Source organism: Mobula hypostoma, chromosome 9 (assembly GCF_963921235.1).
Source record: "Mobula hypostoma chromosome 9, sMobHyp1.1, whole genome shotgun sequence".
Lineage (NCBI taxonomy): Eukaryota > Metazoa > Chordata > Chondrichthyes > Myliobatiformes > Myliobatidae > Mobula > Mobula hypostoma.
The window spans coordinates 135,573,319-135,597,908 of NC_086105.1; the positions used below are offsets into that span (position 1 = coordinate 135,573,319).

The 24,590-nt window shown below is 39.4% G+C and overlaps 2 protein-coding genes across 7 annotated transcripts in view; one reads left to right on the forward strand and one right to left on the reverse strand.

Moving 5' to 3' along the window:
* The window catches only part of LOC134352086 (SPRY domain-containing SOCS box protein 3-like), a 39,063-nt gene extending 38,524 nt beyond the window's left edge, over positions 1–539 (reverse strand). The window contains exon 1 of one of the 5 annotated variants that reach the window (XM_063059248.1): positions 404–538. The gene's annotated coding sequence lies outside the window, so the exon portion shown is untranslated. Of the gene's footprint in view, positions 143–403 lie in introns of those variants that run through there. The other 4 variants (XM_063059244.1, XM_063059247.1, XM_063059242.1 and 1 more) reach the window with 4 other exon arrangements.
* On the forward strand, positions 127–24,419 carry nubp2 (nucleotide binding protein 2 (MinD homolog, E. coli)). Of its 2 annotated transcripts, none has more exons than XM_063059250.1 (7): positions 127–260; positions 4,496–4,608; positions 11,593–11,791; positions 14,744–14,898; positions 17,332–17,442; positions 18,214–18,283; positions 21,298–23,519. In XM_063059250.1, the coding sequence occupies exons 3-7, from the start codon at positions 11,638–11,640 to the stop codon at positions 21,450–21,452; spliced, it is 645 nt and encodes a 214-aa protein (XP_062915320.1). In that variant the 5' UTR covers positions 127–260; positions 4,496–4,608; positions 11,593–11,637; the 3' UTR covers positions 21,453–23,519. The 2 variants fall into 2 exon arrangements, with proteins under 2 accessions (XP_062915320.1, XP_062915319.1); XM_063059249.1 differs by lacking the exon at positions 127–260 and adding an exon at positions 652–784 and having other exon boundaries at positions 21,298–24,419.
* The last annotated feature ends 171 nt before the right edge of the window (positions 24,420–24,590 follow it).

A 24,590-nucleotide genomic window follows, 5' to 3' on the forward strand; every position in this document is an offset into this window, starting at 1 on the left:
CTCAAGTTGATCAGCAGGGCGAACCCAATCACTGCTGTTTCTACCAAACTGGTAGTGGGGCGGCGGGGGTCGGTACTGTTGTGACAAGCAGTACACTAGCCCTTGGAAAGGGAGACCAGCGCTTCGCAGAAAGGAATCACCGCCCTGAGGGTTGGGCGAGGACTGGGGAAGAAATGAGGCGCGGCATCGAGGAAGGGAATGGAGGAAGTTGAGGTCGTTAGAGGGCGAAGTCGAAACCTAGGGTGAGCGGGGCTGATGAGGTGAGGCACTGGGCAGCGAGTGGGGGCAAACAGCCGGGGTGGGACGAGCCAGCTCCGGACCCGCAGGCCTCAGGCCAAAAGGGCCACCGTTCCCCACCAACCTCCCACGTTCCGGTCACTGCCCGTGCCCGACAGTCACCCACCTGGGTTAATAACCCGACATTCGCCACATGCGAATAGAAGCCGCACAGCTCCCAGCCAAGGCTCGACCACCCCCACTCACTGTTTTTATTGTGCATGGAGCAGCCCCCCCTCCCTTTCAACCACACGAGTCCCCGCCCCGTCACACCGAGAGGTCTTTCCTATACGTCCACTCGAACAGTCGTCACTGCCATCTGCTCGGTGAGTGGACAGGGTGCACGTCAATCGTGCCGCATTGACAGCCCGTCAAGGTTTGATGCCGGAACAGCTCGGTCTGAGGTGGCAGTGTGCGTGCCCGCCGCCGCGACGTGACGTCACACCGCGGGTGACGGGTCACGCGCACGTACACGGCGGAGAAGCGGGCAACATGGAGGCGGCGGAAGGTAAAAACTTATCCAGAACGGGGAATATGAGGTTTCCTCTGGGGGCAGGGACTGCCATAGATAGGAACGCTCACTACGATTAATGGTAGCTGCTTGCCGAACCTATAGTAGGCTTCTTCCCTGCGACCCTTCCCGGTTTTAGTTGGGAGTTAAGGCCCATGTGCCACACACTGACCGGCACCATGATGATTTGTATTATGTTACTGTAGCTGCTGCGCGGTTTTATGTTTGAACATTTGTCATATCCAGATAGGAGAGTTCATGCTTTTAAATTGAAAGTCATTGGTTGAGTAAAAAAATCTCACATGCAATGGAACGTACTTGTACTTTGGTACTTTATAAACTTCAGTAGCGATATTAGTCAATACCACTTCCAAACAACAGGAATTCTGCAGATGCTGGAAATTCAAGCAACACACATCAAAGTTGCTGGTGAACGCAGCAGGCCAGGCAGCATCTCTAGGAAGAGGTACAGTCGACGTTTCAGGCCGAGACCCTTCGTCAGGACTAACTGAAGGAAGAGTGAGTAAGAGATTTGAAAGGGGGAGGGGGAGATTTTGGAAACTTTCAAATCTCTTACTCACTCTTCCTTCAGTTAGTCCTGACGAAGGGTCTCAGCCTGAAGTGTCGACTGTACCTCTTCCTAGAGATACTGAATACCACTTCCACCTGTTTGTATAAAGTCTACTGCTGATTATGCCCTCACCTGCATCGCCTATATTTTTCCAGACAAATGTGCTCACTCCATTATCCCAACGCCTAAACAGAAAGAGTTCCTCTTGTTCTTACCTACCACCTTATCATCCTCCGCAAATTCTATCTTCTCCAGAGGGATCCTACCACCAAGCACATCTTTACCTCCCTTCCACTCTCCACTTTCTGCCAAGATCGCTCCCTCCATGATTCCTTTGTCCATTCGTTCCTTCCCACTAATCTCCCTCTTCGGGGATTATCTATGCAAGTGGCCAAAGTGCTACGCCTGCCCATACATGTTCCTCGCCTCCATTCAGGGTCCCAAACATTCCTTCCAGATGACGCACCACCTCACCTGTGAAAGATCATCTATTGTATCTGGTGCTCCCAATGCGGCCTCCTCTACATTGGTCGTAAATTGGGGTACCGCTTTCTTGAGCACCTCCGCTCTGTCTGCAAAAAGTGTAATTTCCCCAGTGGCCAACCATTTTAATTTCTATTCCCATCCTGTTCTGACATGTCGGACCATGGCTTCCTCTTGTGCCACGATGAGATCACTCTCAGGGCCGAAGAACAGCACCTCATATTCCGTCTGGGTAGCCTGCAAACTGATGGCAAGATCATCCTTTTCTTCTGTCAGTAATTTTTTTCCCTTCCCCCCTCCTCACTTGTTCTATTCCCCACTCTGGCCTCTTACCTCGTTATGCCTCCCCCCCGGTGTCCTTCCATCTTCTCATTGTGCCATGGTCCGTTCTCCTCTCCTTTCAGATTCCTTCCTCTCCAGACCAAAACCTTTTCCACCCACTTAGCTTCACCTAGCTATCCTCCTTCCCCTCCCCCCTCCGCCTTTTTATTCTGGCATCTTCCCCCTTCCTTTCCAGGCTTGAAGAAGAGTCTCAACCCAAAACATTGACTAAATTAATTTCCATAGATGCTGGCTGACCAGCATTTTGTGTGTGTGTTACTTTGTATAAAGTACACCTGAATGTAAAAGCAGGCTAGGGGAAATGAGAAGCCTACACTGTAGCTTGGAATTTCTGACCAGGTTAAGCCTGTTCATGCATGGAATTGCCATACTCCAATCATGGAATTGGATATAATTCAGTGCAGAACATTTGCCTCATCTCCTCCAACTCCAGCCCTGACTTCATTTATGGCTGCTCCAAACAGGCTGGCTTCATCTTTCAAGAGTATTCACATTTCTTCTCTTGGATGTTCTGAAAGCTTCATTTAATAACTTTAAGATATTTCTCATTTGCCTTGTTTTGCCATGATATTACCTGTTCATAGATGATACAGTCCAACAAAGTGAGTGCCATGTTAGTCAATTGTACTGATTAAAAATCTGCGCTAAAAGTCTGTTGACAAGCTGAACAGTGAAAGCTGTTCCTATTTATCAATTAAAAATGGTGCCATTTAGGCCATCAGCTTGATTATCATCTCAGGGATAGTTTTATATGCTTAATATTACCACATGATCTCTTGATGTTTCATCCTTGGTCAGATCAGTTGCAATTTAGAGGTGGCTATATTTACAATACTGGTTGGATTGCATTGGGGGTGGAGTTTACAATTGGATCTGGCTTGTTAGTCTTGGTTGTTTCATACTTTACAAGACTTCAAATACTTACAATATGTCAGCAAAATGTTGCCCATTAACTTTGTTTTGGGCTTTCGGTTCTAGTTTTGTTTTCCCTCTCCTATCCTGTCTATTTCTGTTCCTGATGTAGGGTGTTTTCAACTGTATATTTTAAATTTTAAAGAGATGTACACATAATGGTGCATGTCCTGGTTATGTGACCCCTGAAACCAGGCAGACAATCTGTGAAGAGTATCGATAATGGCTGGGGTCACCTGTCTTGTAAAGACACTGCCCAGAAGAAGGCAATGGCAAACCACTTCTGTAGGAAAAAATAGCCAAGAGCAATCACGGTCAAGCCCACGATCGCCCATGCAGCACGGCACATAACAAGCAAACAAACACTATCCTTCTTTGCAAATACTGATTGATATTTCCAACATCTTCTACTTTCATTATTTCAGATCTAGGCACACTGAACTGTACAGCCCTTGGGGCAAATAGCATTTCAGCTACTCTTGCTGTCCTTGGTTAGGAATCTGGCTGGATCTCTATTGGGTGGTACGGTAGTATAACACTTAGCAAGACCCGAGTTCAATTCCACTGTTGTCTGTGAGGAGTTTGTATGTTCCCCTGTGCCCACATGGGTTTCCTCTGGGTGCTCCAGTTTCCTCCCACATTCCAAAGACGTACAGGTTAGTACATTAATTGGTCACATGGGTGTAATTGGGCGTTGTAGGCTTGTTGGACCAGAATAACCCATTACCATGTTGTATCTCTAAATAATAAAAATAACATGCCCCACATATCTCTTTTACTCTTTCAGCTTAAATGCATTGCCTCTAGTACATGGTATTGTAGGGTAATGTAATGGGTGAAAACATATACATAATTCACAACCACCAACATTGATTTGGGGTTCACTTTAAGAGGTTGGTCTGGTGTGATGATGTAATTACGTGAAGATTTGCTTTATGTTATGTGTTTGATTGACAAAAAAGGTGTTATTACGGTTTCCCTTAAACTTAAAACTACAAAAACCTACAATATTGCCTGGACATGGGCAGATCTGCCCTGAGATTTTTCAAAAGTAGAGGTATACAGCATCGAAACAGGTAGACACCAACATACTTACACTATATTTTGCTTCTGAAAATTCTAGATTGAATATCAATCCAGAAAAGATAAAATGTTTGATTCTGCATAAAATATTTGAATAGATTTATTAGGCTGTAAACCTGTTCACGTTCTCACCAGGAGGGGGAGATTTCTTATTTAAATACTGCACCGTATGTACTTTTGGTGTCATAGTCATGAAATACACATGGGGCTAAATGTTACTAAGCTACTGGAATTACTATACGCACATTTATCTTGCACACTAGGCTAAGTCTTGACCTGTTTCTTTATTTAATCAAGTGCTTTAATTTTTCACAAAGATAACCTGGGATCTGTTGATCATATTCTGCTGGTTCTGTCTGGCAAAGGAGGAGTAGGAAAAAGCACCATAACAACAGAATTAGCACTAGCGCTGAGGAATGCAGGGAAAAAGGTAAGGAGATTTAAATTAAGATAAAAGCAATGTAATGAATGTTCTACTGAAAACTCAGCCATGCTGGACAATCGTAATCTTGTCTGTGAAATTTGGAATAAAAAATGGCAGATACTGGAAATTTGAAACAGAAACAGAAAATGCTGGAAATGCTTAGTAGGTAGAAAGAGAAACAGTTGACGTTTCAGTTCAAGGACCAGAATTGGGAAGGAGAAAAAATGTCAGTTTTAAAGTGCAGAGTGGAAGAGGGTTTGATAAGTCAAATGGTGTAAAGGCAATGTTTCCTTGGGATAAGATGTTTAAGTGAACCTGGATGGTATGCTGATGGGAGCTATTAGATAAAGAGAACATAAAGGAACCGAAGAATTGGTAGAAGAGGCCGGTTGGAGAGTGACAACACCAGAACTAGCTGTACAGCTGGGAATTGTAGAGCTGGAGGGAAATGCCCAGTAGATCAGGGCATTCTTGTGGAGAGAAGAAAATGAGCCAGTAACACACTCCACTTCCTTAACTTTTCAGTCCACCAGTCTCTATGTTCATCAGATTTTTGGAACATAGAACAGTACAGCACAGGAGTTGGCCATTTGGCCCACAAGGTTGTTCCAAGCCAAATAAGTTAATATTCAAATAGCCGACGTAACTAATCCCTTATATCTACACAATATCCATATCCTTCCATTTTCCTCACATTCATGTGCCTATCTAAATGTCTCTTAAAAGTCCTTAATATATCGGCCTCTACCACCACCCCAGGCAGTGCATTCTAAGGAACCGCCACTCTCTATATAAAATGAAAACTTGCCCTTCTCGTCTCCTTTGAAATTACCCTCTCTCACCTTAATGCTGTCTGATATTAGACTTTTCAATCCTGGAAAAAAAGACACTGTGCTTTTCATAATCATATAAACCTCTATCAGATCTCCCCTCAGCCTCCGCAGTTCCAGAGAAAACAACCCAGGTTTGTCCAGCCTCTTGTTATAAAACATCTTGTCCAACCACTTGTTATAAAGCATGGCCTGTAATCCAGACAGCATTCTGGTAAACCTCTCCTGCATCCTCTCAAAAAGCCTCGACATTCTTCCTACACTGAGGCGACTAAAACTGTATGCAGTACTCCAGATGTAGCACAGCCAGAGTTTTATAAAACTGCAACATAGGTTCCTGACTTGTAATGCCTCAACTAATAAAGGCAAGCATGTCATATGTCTTCTTAACCGCCCCATCAACCTGTGTAGCCACCGTTGGGGAGCTAGAAACTTGGATCTCAAGATCCCTCTGCTCATCAACACTGTTAAGGGTCTTGCCCTTAACAGTGTACTGTTTCTTTATATTCTGCCTATTAAGGTGCAACACTTCACATTGACCTTCACATAGGTTAAACTCCATCGACCATTTCTCCACACACATCTGTAACTGATCAGTATTCTTTGCCAGTCATTTATGCTATCCACATACCACCAATCTTTGTATCATCTGCAAATTAACTAATCCACCTATGTGCTGTACATATTCATTCAGGTCATTTATATAGATCACAAATAGCAGAGGTCCCAGTACAAATCCCTACGAAACATCACAATCAGGGACCTCCAGATAGATTAAGTCCCTTCAACCTCTACCCTCTGTCTTCTATGAGCAAGCCAGTTCTGAATCCAAACGGCAAATTCGCCATGGATCCCATCATCTTAATCTTCTGGATGAGCCTCCCATGGTCAATTAAGGGTAAAAAGTTAATCTTAAATAAATCTTTGTGTTTACAAGTAATTTTAATCCCAAGATATGAAAAATAATTATTAATCAATTTAAACAGAAAGTTATGATATAAGGGAAGTTGTTTATTAATCGGGAAAAGTTCACTCTTACTAAGATTTAATTTATAACCTGAAAAGAGACTAAATTGTGCTAATAACTCTAAAACAGCAGGGATGGATTTTTGAGGATTAGAAATATATAAAAGTAAGTCATCAGCATAGAGTGATATTTTATGGAACTTTAAGCCCCGAGTTATCCCAGTAATATTTGGAGATTCTCGAATGGCAATTGCAAGAGGTTCTAATGCAATATCAAATAATAAAGGACTAAGAGGACAACCTTGTCGAGTACTTCGAAAAAAGAGGGAAAAAAGGTGAGCTTAGAGAGTTAGTACGGACCGAGGCCACAGGAGAATGATATAACAGTTTGATCCAGGATATAAATTTCGAGCTAAAATTAAACATTTCAAGCACCTTAAATAAGTAAGGCCATTCTACTCTATCAAAAGCTTTCTCAGCATCTAAAGAGATAACACACTCAGGAACATTTTGTAAGGGGGGATAAACAATATTTAACAGTGTGCGAATGTTATAAAAAGAGTAACGACCTTTAATAAAACCCGTTTGGTCTTCTGAAATAATAAAAGGAAGTACTTTTTCTAATCTGTTTGCTAATAACTTAGAAAAAATTTTAGAGTCAACATTTAATAAAGATATTGGTCTATAAGATGCACATTGAGCAGGATCTTTATCCTTCTTTAATATTAGAGAAATTGACGCTCTATTGAAAGATTCGGGAAGTTTACCAAGTTTTAATGAAGCCTCGAAAACCCTACAGAACCAAGGGATTAATGAAGGTGCAAAACATTTATAAAATTGTACGGTAAACCCATCAGGGCCAGGAGCTTTCCCCAGGTTCATAGAGGAAATAACATTCTTAATCTCATCAGTGGTAATGGGAGTATCTAGCATAGAAGACATATCCTGTGAAATCTCAGGGAAGTCTAGGTTATCTAAAAAATCATTCATATATTTAGAGTCTTGAGGAGACTGATTGATATAAGGAAGAATAAAAATCAAAGAAAGTTTCATTAATCCCCGCATGATCAAGTATCAGTCGGTCATTTTGATTATAAATCTGATTAATTTGAGATTTAGCATAATTAGACTTCAATTGGTTAGCCAACAGTTTGCCAATTTTGTCACTGTGTACATAAAATTCACTTCTTGTTTTCTTTAATTGGGTTACAATCGAGGACGAAAGTAATAAACTGTGTTCCATTTGAAGTTCAGTTCTTTGTTTATATAACTCCTCAGAGGGAGCTGTAACATATTTCTTATCAATTTCCTTAATCTTGTCCACAATTACCAACTCCTCCTGCTTCAGCTTCTTCCTCAAAGCAGCAGAATACGAGATAATCTGACCACGAATATAAGCTTTAAAAGTATCCCAAAGAATGTTCACAGAAATATCCTCTGTATAGTTGATTGTAAAAAAAAAGATCAATCTGTTCATTCATAAAGTTAACAAAGTCCGAGTCCTGAAGCAACAGCGAATTAAAACGCCATTGTCTATTATTTTGTGTATTGGCCTGAATTTTAATAGAAAGCTTAAGTGGTGCATGATCCGAAATGGTTATAGAGTCATAATCACATTTAATCACTGAAGAAATAAGACGAGAGTCAATAAAGAAATAATCAATTCTTGAATAGGAATGGTGAACATGTGAAAAAAAAGAAAAATCTTTTTCCTGAGGATGCAGAAAACGCCAAATGTCCGTCGACCCAGAGTCAGAGAGGAATGAATTAATCAAAGTTGCAGATTTATTAGGTAAGGTCCGTAGAGGAGCCGAACGGTCCAAAGCTGGAGATAAACAGGTGTTAAGATCTCCGCCCCAGATCAATGAAAACTCATTCAAATTCGGGAACTGATTAAATAATGATTTATAAAATTCCGGACAGTCCATATTGGGAGCATAAACATTAACCAAAACTACCTTTTTATTAAATAGTAGACCACTAACCAGTAGAAATCTACCATTCGGATCAGAAATAATATCATGTTGTATAAAAGTAACTGAGGAGTCTATAAAAATAGAGACGCCTCGAATCTTAGCGTTAGAGTTCGAATGGAACTGTTGTTTCTTCCAGAATTTAAAAAAACGTAGTCTGTTCCCCCTCCGCACATGGGTCTCTTGTAAAAATATAATTTGTGCTTTAAGTCTCCGGAACACTTTAAAAACTTTTTTCCTTTTAATAGGATGGTTAAGACCATTAGTATTCCAGGAGACAAAATTAATAATAGACTCCATAAACCCTAAAGTCAACCCGCAACAAGGAGGATTGACAATAGGCTCGACCCACGAACCCGGAAAGGGAACAAAACAAATAAGAGATACCGGGAAGGAGAACGCAACCAATACTTCAATAGTATACATAGCCCAAAAAGAAAAAAACTAAAACGTGAAGCCCCTCCCACCACCCCCCACCCCATGACCCCAAGGCTAAATCTAACACAGACCAGCCAGAAAGAAGCAAGCACTAAAACTATCCCCATCATTTCTGATAGACACTCCCTTAAAAAAAAGTGTAAATATAAAAAAGATCAGCTAGTTATAAAACAGTAAAAGAATAAAAAAAGTAAATCAATTAAAACAAACACTTAATATAACAGAGAAAAAGCCAGAAAATATAAAACAAACCGCAACAAACCCCAGACCCTATGAATAAACAAAAAAAGAAATAAAATTATTAACATAAACTAGTTATGAAAACCTACAAAAAAAGTAGATTTAAAAACTACAAAATTTAAAGCCTCAAAGGAAATACGTAGAATGACGCTGAGGGAATAACCACCCAGAATCCCCTGGGAAAAAGAAAGGAATGACGCAGATAGAAAGAAAGTTAGAAAATTTAAAGATAGTTAGAGATAGTTAAAAATTACGATTAAGATGTTGAAGGTGAAAATTGATCCAGATAACTCTGGGCATCCGATGGAAATTCAAAAAAACGAAGGGCTCCATCCAATGTACGAATCCTTAGACGTGCTGGGTAAAGCAGCGCTGGTTTTAAATCCATCTTGTAGAGTCCTGACATCACAGATCTATAATGAATCTGTTGATCCCGAATTGGTTTACTGAAATCCTCCACGAATCGGAACTTAAGATCCAAAAAATCAATGTAACCTTTAGATCAAACGAAACAGTTTCTCCTTGTCTTGAAAGTGATGAAAACGTAAGATGACATGTCGAGGTTTATCTGACTTAGACGAGTATGATGGAACTCTGTGAACACGATCCAATAACGGTGGTTGGTCAGGAAATACAGTAGGAAATGCATCTTTTAAAAGTTGAGAAAAATACTTCATAGGGTTAGAAGATTCGACAGCTTCATGCACCCCAATCATTCGAAGATTCTGCCGTCGCATTCTGGATTCTAAGTCAGAGTTTTTAAAGGTCAAAAAGTCAAGTTTCTTCTTCATTACCTTAATTGTTTCTTCGATTTTCTCCATCTTCAGTTCATTTTGTTGCGTGGATTTTTGAAGGTCAGATATAACCGACTGATGTTCCGTAATAGATGTTTGAATCTTATCGATTGAATGGGCAATTTTCTGGAAATTAATTGAAATTTCCGCACGAATCAGCTCCGTAATAGAGGTTGAAATTTCCCTTTGAATTAGATCCAATATAGCTTTCAAAGTCACCAGTGGTTCGGTCGGAGGAAGATCGGTACCTTTCGGTCTAACCGGAGGTTTGCCGTCCTTCCTGTTTTTTCCATTCTTAGACATAGCAGACCTTAAAAGCATCCGATTATCAAAGAGCCCAATTTATTTCAAAATATTGTAAAAGTCGATGCCTTAATGGTTAATTAAAATATAGCTGATCATAAGAAGAAAAACTTAGAGGTAATGGAGCGAGTCAAGAACACGACTTCACTCCATGAGCTCTACCGATAGTCCCCGAGTTTTCAAGATTATCTCTGGTTCCCTTCCTCAATGATTGACCAAAGTAAGATACTCGCCAGTCCTCCTGTGGTTCGGGAGAACATAAGGGTATTGGTGAAAGCCCCAGCAATCTCTTCACACACCTCTCAAGAATCTAGGGTGTATCCCATCTGGCCCTGGAAACCTATTGATCTTAATGCTCTTTAAGAGACCCAATACCACCTCCTCCTTAACTTCAAAATAACCAAGCATACTAATACATTTAGCATAGATTTCCCTATCCACCATGTCCTCCTCCTTGGTAAATATTGATGTAAAGTATTCATTAGTGACCTCACCCACATGCTCTGCCTCCAAGCAAATGTTCCCCCCTTATTCTTGAGTGGTCCCATCTTTTCCCTAGTTACCCTCTTGCTCCTGATGTATGTATGGAATATAGGCAAATTTGAGAAGGTTAACTTGAGGTAGAAGACCAGCCACTATCACTGAATGATGGAATGTTCTCAAATAGTCAGAATGGGCCACTCCAGCTTTTTTTTTGGCTTTAGCCTGCATCCAATTGGAAGGCAGCTGGTTCACAAGACTTTCTTTCCAATGTACTTGAACGGTCTTCTAGGGCATAGGCAAACCTGACATTCGATGACCAATATTATTGAAACAAGGAACTCAGTGTTGGGAATTTGGGCAGTTAAGGCAAGTTACTGTTCCTGGATTCCATCTGGATACTAGAGTTTGCTAACATGAAATACTATCAGATGACTGATGCCAAATCATTTCTATATATATATATATATATATATATATATATATATATTAGCTGATTGGATACAATTATTTTTGTTGAGTTTGTTTCAGAGGTTGAAAGTGAAGCTTAAAATATAATGGTTTAAAACATTCCAAGAAAAGTAGAATGAAATGTAAAGGAGTGATAGCACTGGAACCCTTTAACTTTTCTTATAAGACTTAGCCCATTAACTTCCTTTTCTTTCAGTTGCAGTGTTTTAAAACATCCCATGTTACATTAAAGCTCTGTGGGGGTGGAAGAGAGGAGAGGGGTGGCTAGAGAGCGGTTACTTACTGTTTTTGTGATAATCCTGAACCTGATCTTAATCGATAATTTCAGTGGTTTATCTGAAATCTTGCAAACCTTTATATGATCTTTTACTTTTATTGTATGCAAATGATAAAAGCTTGCATTCATTTATGACTGAAACATCTAGTCTAATTAATCTCTACTGCCAAGCTCTCTAAATTGCTCATTTAACTTTTGCTGATTTTGTTTTATTTTAGGTTGGAATTCTGGACATCGATCTTTGTGGTCCTAGTATCCCCCGGATGCTGAATGTTCTCAATAGTGCTGTGCACCAGTGTGACGCTGGATGGGTTCCAGTTTACGTAGACACCAATAAAACAATGTGCTTGATGTCAATAGGCTTTCTCTTGGAGAGTCCAGATGATGCTGTGATATGGAGAGGGCCAAAGAAAACAGGTGATGTTCTATTACTTCACAGCATAATGGAACAGTCTACTCTATGGTCCAATAATTAGTGATCTATCTATCTATTTATTTAGATTTATAGCATAGTAACAAGCTCTTCTGGCCCATCTAAGCCTGTGCCACTCTAGAACACCCTTGTGACCAATTAACCTACTAACCCACATGACTTTGAAATGCAGGAGGAAACCAATTTAGAAGTGATTTATTATCAGTTCAAACTTTTCTTCAGCATTTTGGTGACCTTTTTGATCAGTGCACCATGCCATTCTTGATGAAAAATTGTCTTTTGGTCATGCTATGTAGTGATATTAGGAAATGACTGGAATAAAATTCAAGCAAGGGGATACTTGCTATAATAGCTTCTTTGAAGCTTGAAAGGCTTCCTTTTCAACTGACATTTCCCTTTCAGCAAAGTTGGCTGCTAAAACGAATGTTCAGCCAGTTGTACTTCAAGCGTAGCATTTGAGCATCCAGTCTGTATTAATAAATAGAGAATTCATTCATAATGTTTTAGTGCTCTGACTGAGAGCCAAAAGTTTACAAATGTGTGCCAGCCCACAAATTTTGTTGAAGAGCTCTTTGTACTTCTTGCGTTCTGTACAGACATAAATGTGTTGGCCAAATTTAAAACAGCTGCAACTTGGTAACAGCATACATTGTGAACAGCTTGTTATTATGGCCTCAGAAGTTTCTTCATCTTGTAATATGAAAAATACAGAGAAGAGCCGCTCATTGCAATGAAATTTGGCAGGTATTTTATCGATGTCATTGATATAACTTGTGTGGCACAGCGGGGCTGCAGGTGATGTGCAACTGTCTCGCAGCGCCTGTGACCTAAATTTGATTCTGACCTCTGGTGCTGACTGCATGCAATTTACATGCTTTCTCTGTGATTTCAGAGCATCTGAGGGAAATTCATGGTTAATTGTCTGTGTAAATTGATTCTAATGTATATGAATGATATTGGTTTATTATTAGTTTACGAAGGTGCAGTGAAAATCTTGTCTTGCATTCAGTTTATTTTGATCAAATCATTGAGCTAGAATAAGGTAAAAAAAATAACAATGCAGAATAAAGTGTAAAAGCTACCAAAAAAAATGTAGTACAGGTGAACGATAAAGTGCAGGATCATTACAAGGTAGACTGTACCCTAAGAAGTCTGTTCAGTAGTCCGATAACAGTGGGATAGAAGCTGTCCTTAAGCCTGGTGGTACATGCTTTCAAGCTTATGTGTTTTCTTCCTGATGGTAGGAGAATTGGGAGGTGTTAATAGGCATGCGTAGAAATAGATTGCAGAGAAATAAGTGAGGAATGGGATTGATTGGATTACTGAGGCCTTGAACAAAGATTTCTCTTGCTTCCAGTAATTTCTCCTTCCTTCCACTTCTTTCTTTTTCCATTCTCCATGTAGACTTCCCTCTTAATCCCCTTCTCACCTGCCTATCACCTCCCTCTGGTACCTGTCCTTCTTCCCTCTTTCCCACGGTCCCTTCTTCTCTCCTGTCAGATTCCTTCTTCTTCAGCCCTTTACCTTTTCCACTTGTCACCACACAGCTTCTCACTTCATCCCACCTACCTGTTCATTTCTCGTAGAGCCAACGGGCAAGTAGACTCCAGTGTTAGAAGAAAATGTGAAATACGAATGGAAGACCAAAAAAATGATGCAATAACCGCAAAAGCATCCTTCATTGTTTTGCAAGAGTAAAACCCACATAAAATTTCTGGTTACGTGCTTCCATGTACTCTCTGTTAACATTGTTTATTTGCAAAATAAACTTGAGTATAGATTTACACTTGAGTATAGATTTACAGTGGCAGCTTCCCTTATCAGTGTGGACAAAAAGTTGTAAAGCTAACAGCTTAGAAATGTAAAATAAAGGAAGTTAACTGATAAAACCTGACCGAGTTCTGTTTGTGGAATCCTGCCAAATACACACCAAAAAAACCCAACTGAATCACCAAATTTGACCCCATACTCAAGTTATTGAGAGCAATGTGACAGGCTAATTCTGGCTCCTTCAGAAGCAATATACTATTCTTGGAGAGAGATGAAGCCCCTGCCCCGTCAATTAACCTTGAGGTATGTTTGGCCTTGAATGCCAGCATGCAGCATATACTTGAGCTAGAATTTTGTAGAATTCTACAGATGCTGGAAATCCAGAGTAACGCACACAAAATGCTGGAGGAACTCAGCAGGTCAGGCAGCATCTATGGAAAAGAATAAAGAGTTGATGTTTTGGGCTGAGACCCCTTTTCAGGACTGGGCAGGAAGGGGAAAGAAGCCAGAATAAGATGGTGGGGTGGGGTGGTGTACAAGCTGGCATATGATAGGTGAAACCAGATGAGGAGGAAGGTAGGTGGGTGGGGGAGAGGGAGTTTGTGTGAGAGGAGAGTGGACAGTGGGAGAAAGGGAAGGATGTGACGCACCAGAGGGAGATGGTAGGCAGGCGAGGAGAAGAGAAGAAACAAGGTAAGGGGTAACCAGAATAGGGAATGAAAAATGGAGAGGGTAGAAATTAGCTGAAGTTAGAGAAATCGGTGTATATCCCATCAGGTTAGAGGTGCTTCTCCTCCAAATTGACAGTGGGTTCATCATGGTGGTAGCGGATGCCACACATACACATATATTATATTGGGCATGGGGATTGGAATTATCATGGTTTATATCACCAGGAAATCCTGTGTTTTGTAGACAGAGCGAAAGTGCTCAATAAAGCAGTCCCATTTAAGGATAGATTGCAATTTAGTCCCACAAAAAGACCAGAAATTATGTTTTGTTTTTTGTAGAGCTGTATCAACAAGTTCACATGAAACTGAGATGGGCTCATTCATATGACCAGGTCTATAGACTAATGCTGAATGGAACATAAAACTCAGATTAAACTGAAGCTTGAAGTGTTCTCCATGTTTACAAAATAAAGGTAATGTGTTTATTCCTTTTAGCTCTTATCAAGCAATTTCTCTCTGATGTGGCGTGGGGAGAGCTTGACTATCTCATTGTAGACACACCTCCAGGGACTTCTGATGAGCACATCTCAGTGGTGGAGGCCCTTCGTCAACATAAACCCGATGGAGCTCTTTTGGTTACGACGCCTCAGGTATATTTTCTAAAGAATTTAAAGGTGTTTCCCCCATTAAGCTAGGCTAATTAATGCTGATAATTAAAAATAGAGTAGAATAATTGTTACATGCATCAGGTACTTGCATTCTTTACTCGAGAGATAGGAATATATTCTGTCTTTGTGAACTATGTATTTTGTCCCAAAGAGAGCCATTATCTACCTAGGGTTGGGCTAGAAGATGGAAATAATCAGTCATGATCTTATTGAATGAGCCACATGACCTATTCTGTTCCTTGGATTCTTCTGAAAATGTAGAATGCATGTTTGGATCATGTTTCTTGAGGAAAAACTTTGCAGTTAAATTCATGACGTAGATCATAATGTGATCTGTAATGGACACAGATTCTGTGGTCACTTTGTTATCAATTGTCTTATTTCTGGATATCTTGCCTTTTTGTGAATTGATAGATTATACAGCTGATATACTGGTCAGAGTAAGTTTTGGGAGCTGAGATATTTGTGTCTGCCCAAAATTGATGTTGCTCAGTATTTTACAGATACAGTGGAAAATTTGTAGTCTCTAGATCCAATTTATTTTTCCACTATTGTCAGGGGGGAAAAACATGGTAATGAAATATTTTACTAGTTTTAATGGTTTTTTTTCGTTCAGAAATATCTTTATTCCTGGGATTTTATGTTTCCTTTTCCTCTATTTCATGCAATGAAACCTGTAATGTATACGGAAGTAGAATAATGCAACTGGCATTTAATGTTTATTAGTGAATGTAATGTTAAAGAAGATAGGAATTTATTGGATATTGTTGTAAAGATTTTTTATTAGATGGGATTCACCATGGTGTTCAGTATGATCTTGGTCATAGATTTTGTTGGAACTGCCCTCTAGTGCCACTAGTGGTAACTGCAACAGGTCCACAGGGCTGATGTTATTTCAAACTGTTAAAATAATAAGTATTAGATTAACTGCCTTTCATTTCAAAAATCAGTTTCACCCTGTCTGGTATGCATTTATTTTCTGTTTTGCTTTTCCCTCCAGTAGCTGTAGAAAGTGAAGTTATTCCCCCTCGTACCCCATCTGTTACTCATTTTTATGCACACATTCTTTCTCTCACTCTCCTTTTTCTCCCTTTGTCCCTCTGAATATACCTCTTGCCCATCCTCTGGGTCACCCCCCCCCTTGTCTTTCTTCCCGGACCTCCTGTCCCATCATCCTCTTGTATCCCCTTTTGCCAATCACCTGTCCAGCTCTCGGCTCTATCCCTCCCCCTCCTGTCTTCTCCTATCATTTTGGATCTCCCCCTCCCCCTCCAACTTTCAAATCCCTTACTCACTCTTCCTTCAGTTAGTCCTGACGAAGGGTCTCGGCCTGAAACGTCGACTGCGCCTCTTCCTATAGATGCTGCCTGGCCTGCTGCGTTCACCAGCAACTTTGATGTGTGTTATTCTACCAAGTATTGAGAGATTCATTCCTTTCAGTTTCCCTAAAACCTGGTCTGGAGCATATTTAGTTACGACTGATCTCCTTCATTAAAAGTTTTTGCTCTTGACATTGAGGCTGGCCTTTCCAATTCAAATTTATTTCTATTCTTAATGTTACTGAATTCAGAATTGGTACGGCTAAATGCTTCTGAAAAATTAATTTATATTTTTATTTGCTTTAGAACTAATGTACAAGATATTGATTGGATGAATCTTTATTTCCTATCTCTGTGTCCCTTTGTTTCCATATTTCACTAATTCCAATCTAACCAGTATTCCTCAGGAGTATCCTGTCCACTTTAAATAAGACATATTTTATTTTATTTGGAGATGCAGTGTGGAACAGGCCCTTCCGGCCTAGTAAGCCACACCACCCAGCAACTCACCTATTTACCTCTAGCCTAATCAAGGGGCAATTTACAATAACCAATTAACCTACTAACTAGTACGTCTTTGGAATGTGGGAGGAAACCAGAGTACCCCGAGGAAACCCACGGGGAAGACATACAAACTGCTTGCAGACAGCATCGAAATTGAACACCGAGCTCCAATCCCAGGCTGTAATAGTCTTGTGCTAACTGATATGCTACTGTAGCGCCCTACTCTTAACTCCTACTATTAGACTGCTCTTAGCATGTTTCATCCTAGAGTTCATGTCTTCACTGAACCTCAAAACAGTGAAACCGTCGCCTTGTCCCCTCTCATGGAAGCTGAAGACTTGAAGATGTAAAGATTGGTGCCAAATAATCATTACCTGCCTTTTCTTTAATTTCTAGCTCACTTAATTGGGTGAAAGAAGTCTTTTTCAATGAACAGTGACAAATCCATATTAGCAAGTGGTTCATTCATTTATGATCATTGATAACAAATATTGATCAAAAAGGATGTTTTGCTTTATCTGAAAACAAGTACGTATTACCTAAATACTGGGCAGAATGCTAAGTGTTCTAAGTGTTTCTTTTCAATTAATAGGCAGTATCTATAGGGGATGTAAGAAGGGAATTGACGTTCTGTAAGAAAACTGGATTACCTGTCATTGGAATAATTGAGAACATGAGTGGCTTTGTCTGCCCAAACTGTTCAGTGAGTATGACTGATTTTTTTGAACTGTGGGTTCATTAAGTCACAGTGGATGTGTTTTACGACATTGAATATTTTGCATTCAGCAGCAAGGTACAAACAAAGATGCCAACACATATTTAACACTTTCTGCATTGTGGCCTTCTCTTTGCTGACATTGGTTACTGCCAGACATTGCTTTAAAGAGATCTTTGGTACTCTGTAGCAGTATTTCCATTACGCTGGTTGAACCAATAATACTGCAGTAAGAATTCTTTCCGACAGAAAGTATTTATTTTGCAACTGTAGTATTTTAAGCATTTTACAGAGTGCAAAATAAAGCCTTGGAATATTAGGTTAAAGTGGAAGCTCATTTTTGGAAGAAAAATTACTACATTCTAATATATTCATGAAGGAATTGCAATTAACATATATCATCTGTATTAAGGGCCTGAGTTTGCGGCTTGGTAATTATGGCCAAGATCAACATTTTAAAAAGCTCATGTAACCATTTATCATAGTTTGAAGATACCTTTCATCAAGAAAAGTGGAAAATTTCCTCCATTCAGTTGATTTCCTTCTATTGTTTTATGGAAGGAAGCAAAACAGTATATTTCTTGGAAAACTGTAAAGTCACCCTCTAGATTTTCATGTTATGAAAATACCAAAATTGTTTGTTTACTTCACAATGCAGGGATGGCTCATGCTGATAATTTCATTCCTGTTTAATGGCTTGTTAAGGTACATTGTTTATCTGCTTCAGGTTCTTGACTTGGGTAAATTACTATTTTTCAGGAATGCACTAATGTATTTTCCAGAGGAGGTGGGGAAGCACTTGCTGAGCAGTCCGGGGTTCCATTTCTAGGTGAGATCTGGAAATAAACTATGGAGACATAAATCACCTGTCAGTTTTGGAATTTGATTAATATCAGCCAATTATCTTGATTATTGTTCAAGTATAAGCTTTTTAATAATTTTACAATTAATGAATGCTAGATTCAAGGAAACTGCTGAAGGAACTCAGCAGGTCAGGCAATATCTACGGAGAGGATTTCTTGGTCCGAAACGTCAGCTCTTTATTCCTCTCCATAGATGCTGCCTGACGTACTGAGTTCCTCCAGCATTTTGTGTATGTTACGCTGGATCTCCAGCGTCTGCAGAACCTCTTTACAGATTCCAACAGCCACAGGATTTAGAGGAGCAAATTTGTGGAGAGTTTGCAGACTGTTGCAAGAAACATAAGGTTGTGCTAGTAGGTCACTGCCTTTCCACATATTGACTGGGACTCTCGTACTGTAAAATGGCTGGATGGGATAGGACTTTATTCACTAATGAATAAGGGGAGGTTTGATAGATGTATACAAAAATATGAGGGATATAGATAAGGTAAATACAAGCAGGCTTTTTCCACTGTGGTTGGGTGAGAACTAGAACTAGAGATAATGGACTAAAGGTGGAAAGTGAAATGTTTAAGGGGAACATGATGGCGAACTTCTTCATTCAGTGTGGTGAAAGTATGCCAGCGGAAGTGGTGGATGCAGATTTGATTACAATATTTAAGAGAAATTTGGGTAGTACATGGATGGGAGGGTTAAGGCCAATTTATATTTCTGCGTCAAATCTACGCCGTAGCCTGACGTGTACCTCCCCAAAAATTTAACTGCGCGTCGTGGCGACGCAGACCATGACAACTGTGATTGGTCCGCTTGGTAGCATCGCATTTCCTCCTACGCTGCAATAGCTTCCCATTGGGTGACTGAAGGACAGGGAAGGAACTCTGGCTGCAATGCTTTCCATAAAGCTTTACAGACCTCCGAAATTATGGAGGACCCTGTGCTTGACGCCAGTTTGTAGCTAGCTGCTACAGCCTGTTGACTTCCACCTGAAGCTAAAACTCGAATGGTGATTGCCAGTCTCTGAGTATACTGTGCGTACACTGATGCGAAATAAATGGTCGGAGACGATGAACCAAATCGTCAAATCTACCTGCCGACATCCGAAAATATTTGAAATACATTTCCTTGTCCATGTCTCTCTGTGGCTGGACAAGCACAGAAAATTCACCCTCCTGCAGTTTCAGTCGCCATTGTTTGAAGTTTGAGTTTCTTCATGTTGAGTTTCAACACGAAGAAACTCAACACAGTGGCATAGAAACCCCACCACCAACTAGTGTTTTGGCGGTGAATTGTAGAGCGACGCAAACACACCAACGCACAGGTATAACTGTTCATAACGGCGTAGGCCTCTTGCGTAGGCTACAGCAAAGGCTACTACGCAGAAGTATAAATCAGCCTTTATGGTCTGGGCACAGGTCAATGGGATAGAGCGGATCAATATTTTGGCATGGACTAGATGGGCCAAATGGCCTGTTTCTGTGCAGTAGTGCTGTATGATTGCAACTTAGTGAGATTGAATGTGCGGCTTTGAGAATAAGTTTTGGAATTGAATACTTTTCCTCTTGGCTAAATAAGTCTTATTTGGCTGTCAAAGGAAACCAGCCATTCTGACTTCACCTGCTTATTCCCCTATAACCTGTTCTCTCGTATTTGGCCAGCAATTGAATCCCTGCTGCCCAAACATCGGGCAGGAGAGTGTAGATGCTGCACTGTCAAAACCCCGGTCAGGATCTAACCAGGGTTGCCAGAGCTCTGCATCTTGTGAGCATGTCATACCCTTTGAATAGTCTAAACTCTTAACCATACTTTTTTGTGAGGTGTGTCCCTGGGTTCACAGCTTGCTTTTGTAGCGAATGTCAGTGGATCCAAGTAAAATCAAGGCTAAAAATTTTTCCATATTTTTGAAGGTACATGTAATGCCCTGGGGAGGTTTCAGTATATTATTAATATGCATTCTAATTGTTGATTGCCTTTTGATGTGCCAGATTTTGTAATATTGATTTTAAAAATATTAAGGGCATAGAACATGAGAGTAGGAGGTTATGGTACAAAACTACCTAAAACATTCCTGCCCAGTGAAGTGAAATGAAAAGCTGGGTAATGCCCCATTTTATATTTATGTGAACTAATATTTTTTAATGTACTGTACTATCCTTACAATATCCTGTATAAAAATATTTGGATATGTTGTCCCAAGGAAGCACCATCCGGCCCTATTCTCATTACTACCACCAGGCAGATGGTACAGATGCCTTAGGTCCCACACCACTAGATTTGGTAACAATTATTACCCTACAGCCATCAGGCTCCTGAGCTGGTGTGGATAACTTCAGCACTAATCCAACTCTAATGTGAACTGATTATACGACCCATAGACTCACTTCCAGGGACTCTTTACAACTCATGTTCTCAATATTATTTTAATTTGCGGTTTGTCGTCTTTTGCACATTGATTGTTTGTCAGTGTTTATGTATAGTTTTTTGTAAGATTCTATTGAATTCTTTTTCCTGTGAATCCCTGCAAGAAAAAAAGAGTCTCAAGGTAGTATATGATAACCTATATGTACTTTGATAAAAGATTTACTTTGAACTTGTATCAAGATTGGCAGCATTTTGTATGGAAAGGGGGAAATTCAGACAAGCACAAGTTCAAATCCACTAATTGTAAGATACACAAGACTGCAGATGCTGGAATCTGGAGCCACAAACAATTTGCTGGAGGAACTCAGTGGATTAATACGGAAAATAATCCCCCTCTCACAACAAATCCTGCTCAATCTGTTGAGTTCCTCCAGCAGATTATTTTTGAGTTTAATTTTGAACCTAAGGGGTTTTTGTCTTCTCTTATTTACAGCAGCAATGTTCGTGGACATTATAAATATCTGTTAAGATTACTTTAGTTAAAACTCTGTTGAGGGATAGAATATGTAAGTTTTACATTTTCGCTTTTGAAATATCATTGCATATATTTTCTTCTACTCAGGATGTGTTCCTCTAGATCCTCAACTGGCACATAGTCTGGAAGAAGGTAGAGATTTCATCCAAGCCTTTCCAAAGAGTGCAACCTTCGATGCCATTAATAAAATAGTGGAGAAGATTTTAAGCAATGATAATGAATTCTCTGGACATGATACATGACCATAGAAACAGGAATGGGTTATTTAGGCTCTCAAGCCTATTTCTCCATTAAGTGGAATTACCACTGACTCATGAGCTAACTCCTTTACTTAATAACTCTTGATAATTAACATGCACCAAAATCTATCAATACTGCATTTAAAATTACAAATTGACCCAGGAGCAGCTAGTATTTGTGGAGGAGGGTTTTATGCCTCTATACTATACAACATTCGAATGGCAGGGTAGTGTAGGTTCGCACAATGCAAAATAGTACCAGTGACCAGGGTTTTAATTCCTGTCGCTCCCTGTAAGGAGTTTGTACATTATCCCTGTGAGCGCGTGGGTTTCCTCTCCTAGTCCAAGACATACCAGTTGGTAGGTTAATTGGTCATTGTAAATTGCCTTGTGATAAGGCTATTATTAAATTGGGGGATTGCTGGCGGTGCGGCTCGAAGGGCTTATTTGTGCTTTATCTCAATAAACAAACAAATTCTTTGAGTAGTAAAGTGTATACTAACATTCACAAGAGCAGCCTCTAATTTTTAGATGCTGTCTCAACTCCTTAGTGACTGGAGATAGTTTTTCCCTGTCGGCAGTGTCAATTGCCCTCTAATATCTTGAAAAACTCAGATAAAATTTTCTCATAATCCTTAACTTCCAGGGAACACAATCATAGCTAAAATAAAGTAAGGGCAGAGGATTGTTCTTTGTATATTTGTATTGGACAGCAGAAATAGGAGATTGGGGAAAAGAAGCATTAAATATACCCATTCCTGAGATATGATAACAAGATGTCAATATTTATTCCAGAAATATGTTTTATAAATATGGAACAGTATTTGTGCTTATTGAAATGTGTAAAAAAATAAATTCTTTGTACCCTGTTAATTTTGTGAATGTGCTTGAAGATCTGTAACCTGATGCCCTTTAGTAAAGAATATCTGTAATGGCAGACATTGTGCTCTGGGTGCTATGTTAAGGAGCTATGTATAGCTGTGTTGCCTAAGAGTGCTTGATTCAGGAGATTATCTGCTTCAGCAGAACTAGCCTAATATTTTTTTAACAGCCAATTTACCCTGTAGGACATTAGTTCACACAGCAACTTGAGTTATTTCAATATAGTGAGTTTAAGGTATAAACTTGAGGAATTAAAGACATACTCTAGTTGATTCCTAATCAATAAGTTTTCAAATCAAATCTAATGTTGCAATTAATATTTTCCATACTCAGATATTTTTCTGAATGAAGTGCATGTAAAAGTAGTATGTTATGTAATAGACAGCCTTATGCATACCTCCTATTAAGAATGCCACAAGTGACTGAGGAATTCACTTTCACAAGGCTTGTTTCGAAAATAGAATTTAATTTGTATACTATAATTGGGAAACAGAAATCATTGATTGTTTCTGAAGTGTTTTAAATTCACAAGAAGCAGCATCATGAGTTATTGAAACTTATTGAAGCATGCAGTATCATCGGTGCTATAACATAAAGATCATTAGAGACATTATTTTGCCTGCTGTTCATTTGAGACATATGGACTGACATTGCTTATGATCGGATAGGAACTGTTCTTTCAGATGACGTTAACTTTCATTTATTTACAATGTGGGCCCATCCTTAATTTCCCTTGAATTGACTGATTTGTTGGCCATTCAGGAGGAGTCAACCATGTAGATGTGCAGGTCTGACTCAGTCAGATCGGCTGAGAATGGGAATCGACTTTCCTTAAAGATTGTTCATGAACAAAGTGGGTTGCAATGATAATCCGGTGATTTTGTGGTTATACAAGCTTTTACATTTACTCCTCCATCAGTGGTGGATTTGAACTGAAGTTGTAATTGCTGTGGTATTGTATTTCCTGAATGACTGATTAGAATTGTGAAGCTTGATTTCTACAATTGAGGTTTCATCTGCAGGAATATTTTACTGCATCTGCTCTGTTGTACTTGCAAGTGAAGGAAATAAAGATACCTTTAAGTCCTGTGGTGGGATTGAAGAGAGCATTAATTTAGCATAAAAAAAAAATCACTAACCTCATGTTTCATTGAACAAAGAATAAAAATGATGAAAATTGAAAAACCGTATTCAAAAGATTTTGGAATTGCTATATTTAGAAATATACTGAAATGTCTACGTTTCTAAGACCTCAAATTTTAAAAAGAGGAAGTGATAGAAATGCTCAGCAGATTAGGGAGTATATGTAGATATACAGGTGTGAAAGTACACGTTTCAGATTAGCTAAGACTGGGAGTCAGAAAGGCCAAATAATTTTTTAAGATCCAGGTAAAAGAGGAGTGGGATAGGTTGGATGTCAGGAATATACAGAATATAATTTTTTATTGAAGCAGAACTAAAGACCAGTGACCATAATTCTCTATTAGTTTGAAAATAGTTATGGAAAAAGATGGGACTAATCCACAAATTAAAATCCTAAATTGAGGTAAGACAAAAGTGGATTGGGATAGGCTATTGCAGGTAAAGATTTGCCTTCTAAAGAGTCTGGGAGAGTTTAAGGATGGTATATTTTCATTACAATGAAGTGTTTGTCTTTTGTAGGGTAAGCGAGTGCAAAACAAAACATGGATTTAAGATGAGGCAGGTAGCGTTTAAAAAAGGATCAAAGGGAAAGTTTTACACACTGAGTGTGATGGGTATCTGGAATGAGTTGCCAGCGGAAACTAGAGTTAGGTACAATTGCCATGTTTAAAAGACATTTAGAGATGTACATGGATAGATAGGTTAGAAGATATAGGCTGTCTAAATTTGTAATGAGGTCAAAATTTACTTTTAAGTCCAAATGAAAGAGAAGACTTAAAAATGTTCTGAATTTTATGAAATAATCTAATCCAAAATTTGTCCTGGATGTCGCTGGGATGTGTGCTTAATTTTGAATAACCTTTAAATATCACTAATTTTGACACTTAGATTTATGTCTCCATTAGATCAATCTTTTGTTTCTTTGTTCATTGCTTTTTTGTTTAAATTTCCCACCCTACCACAGATCTACTTTATTGGATTTTTTTCCCCCATTCCTTGACATCTTAAAACAAGTCTAGTTCTTAATCTTTACCCATTCTGATGAAAGACACAAACATGAAATGCTGCCTCCTTGTCTTCATAAGTGCTCTTTGACCCTCTTAGCACTTGTAAATT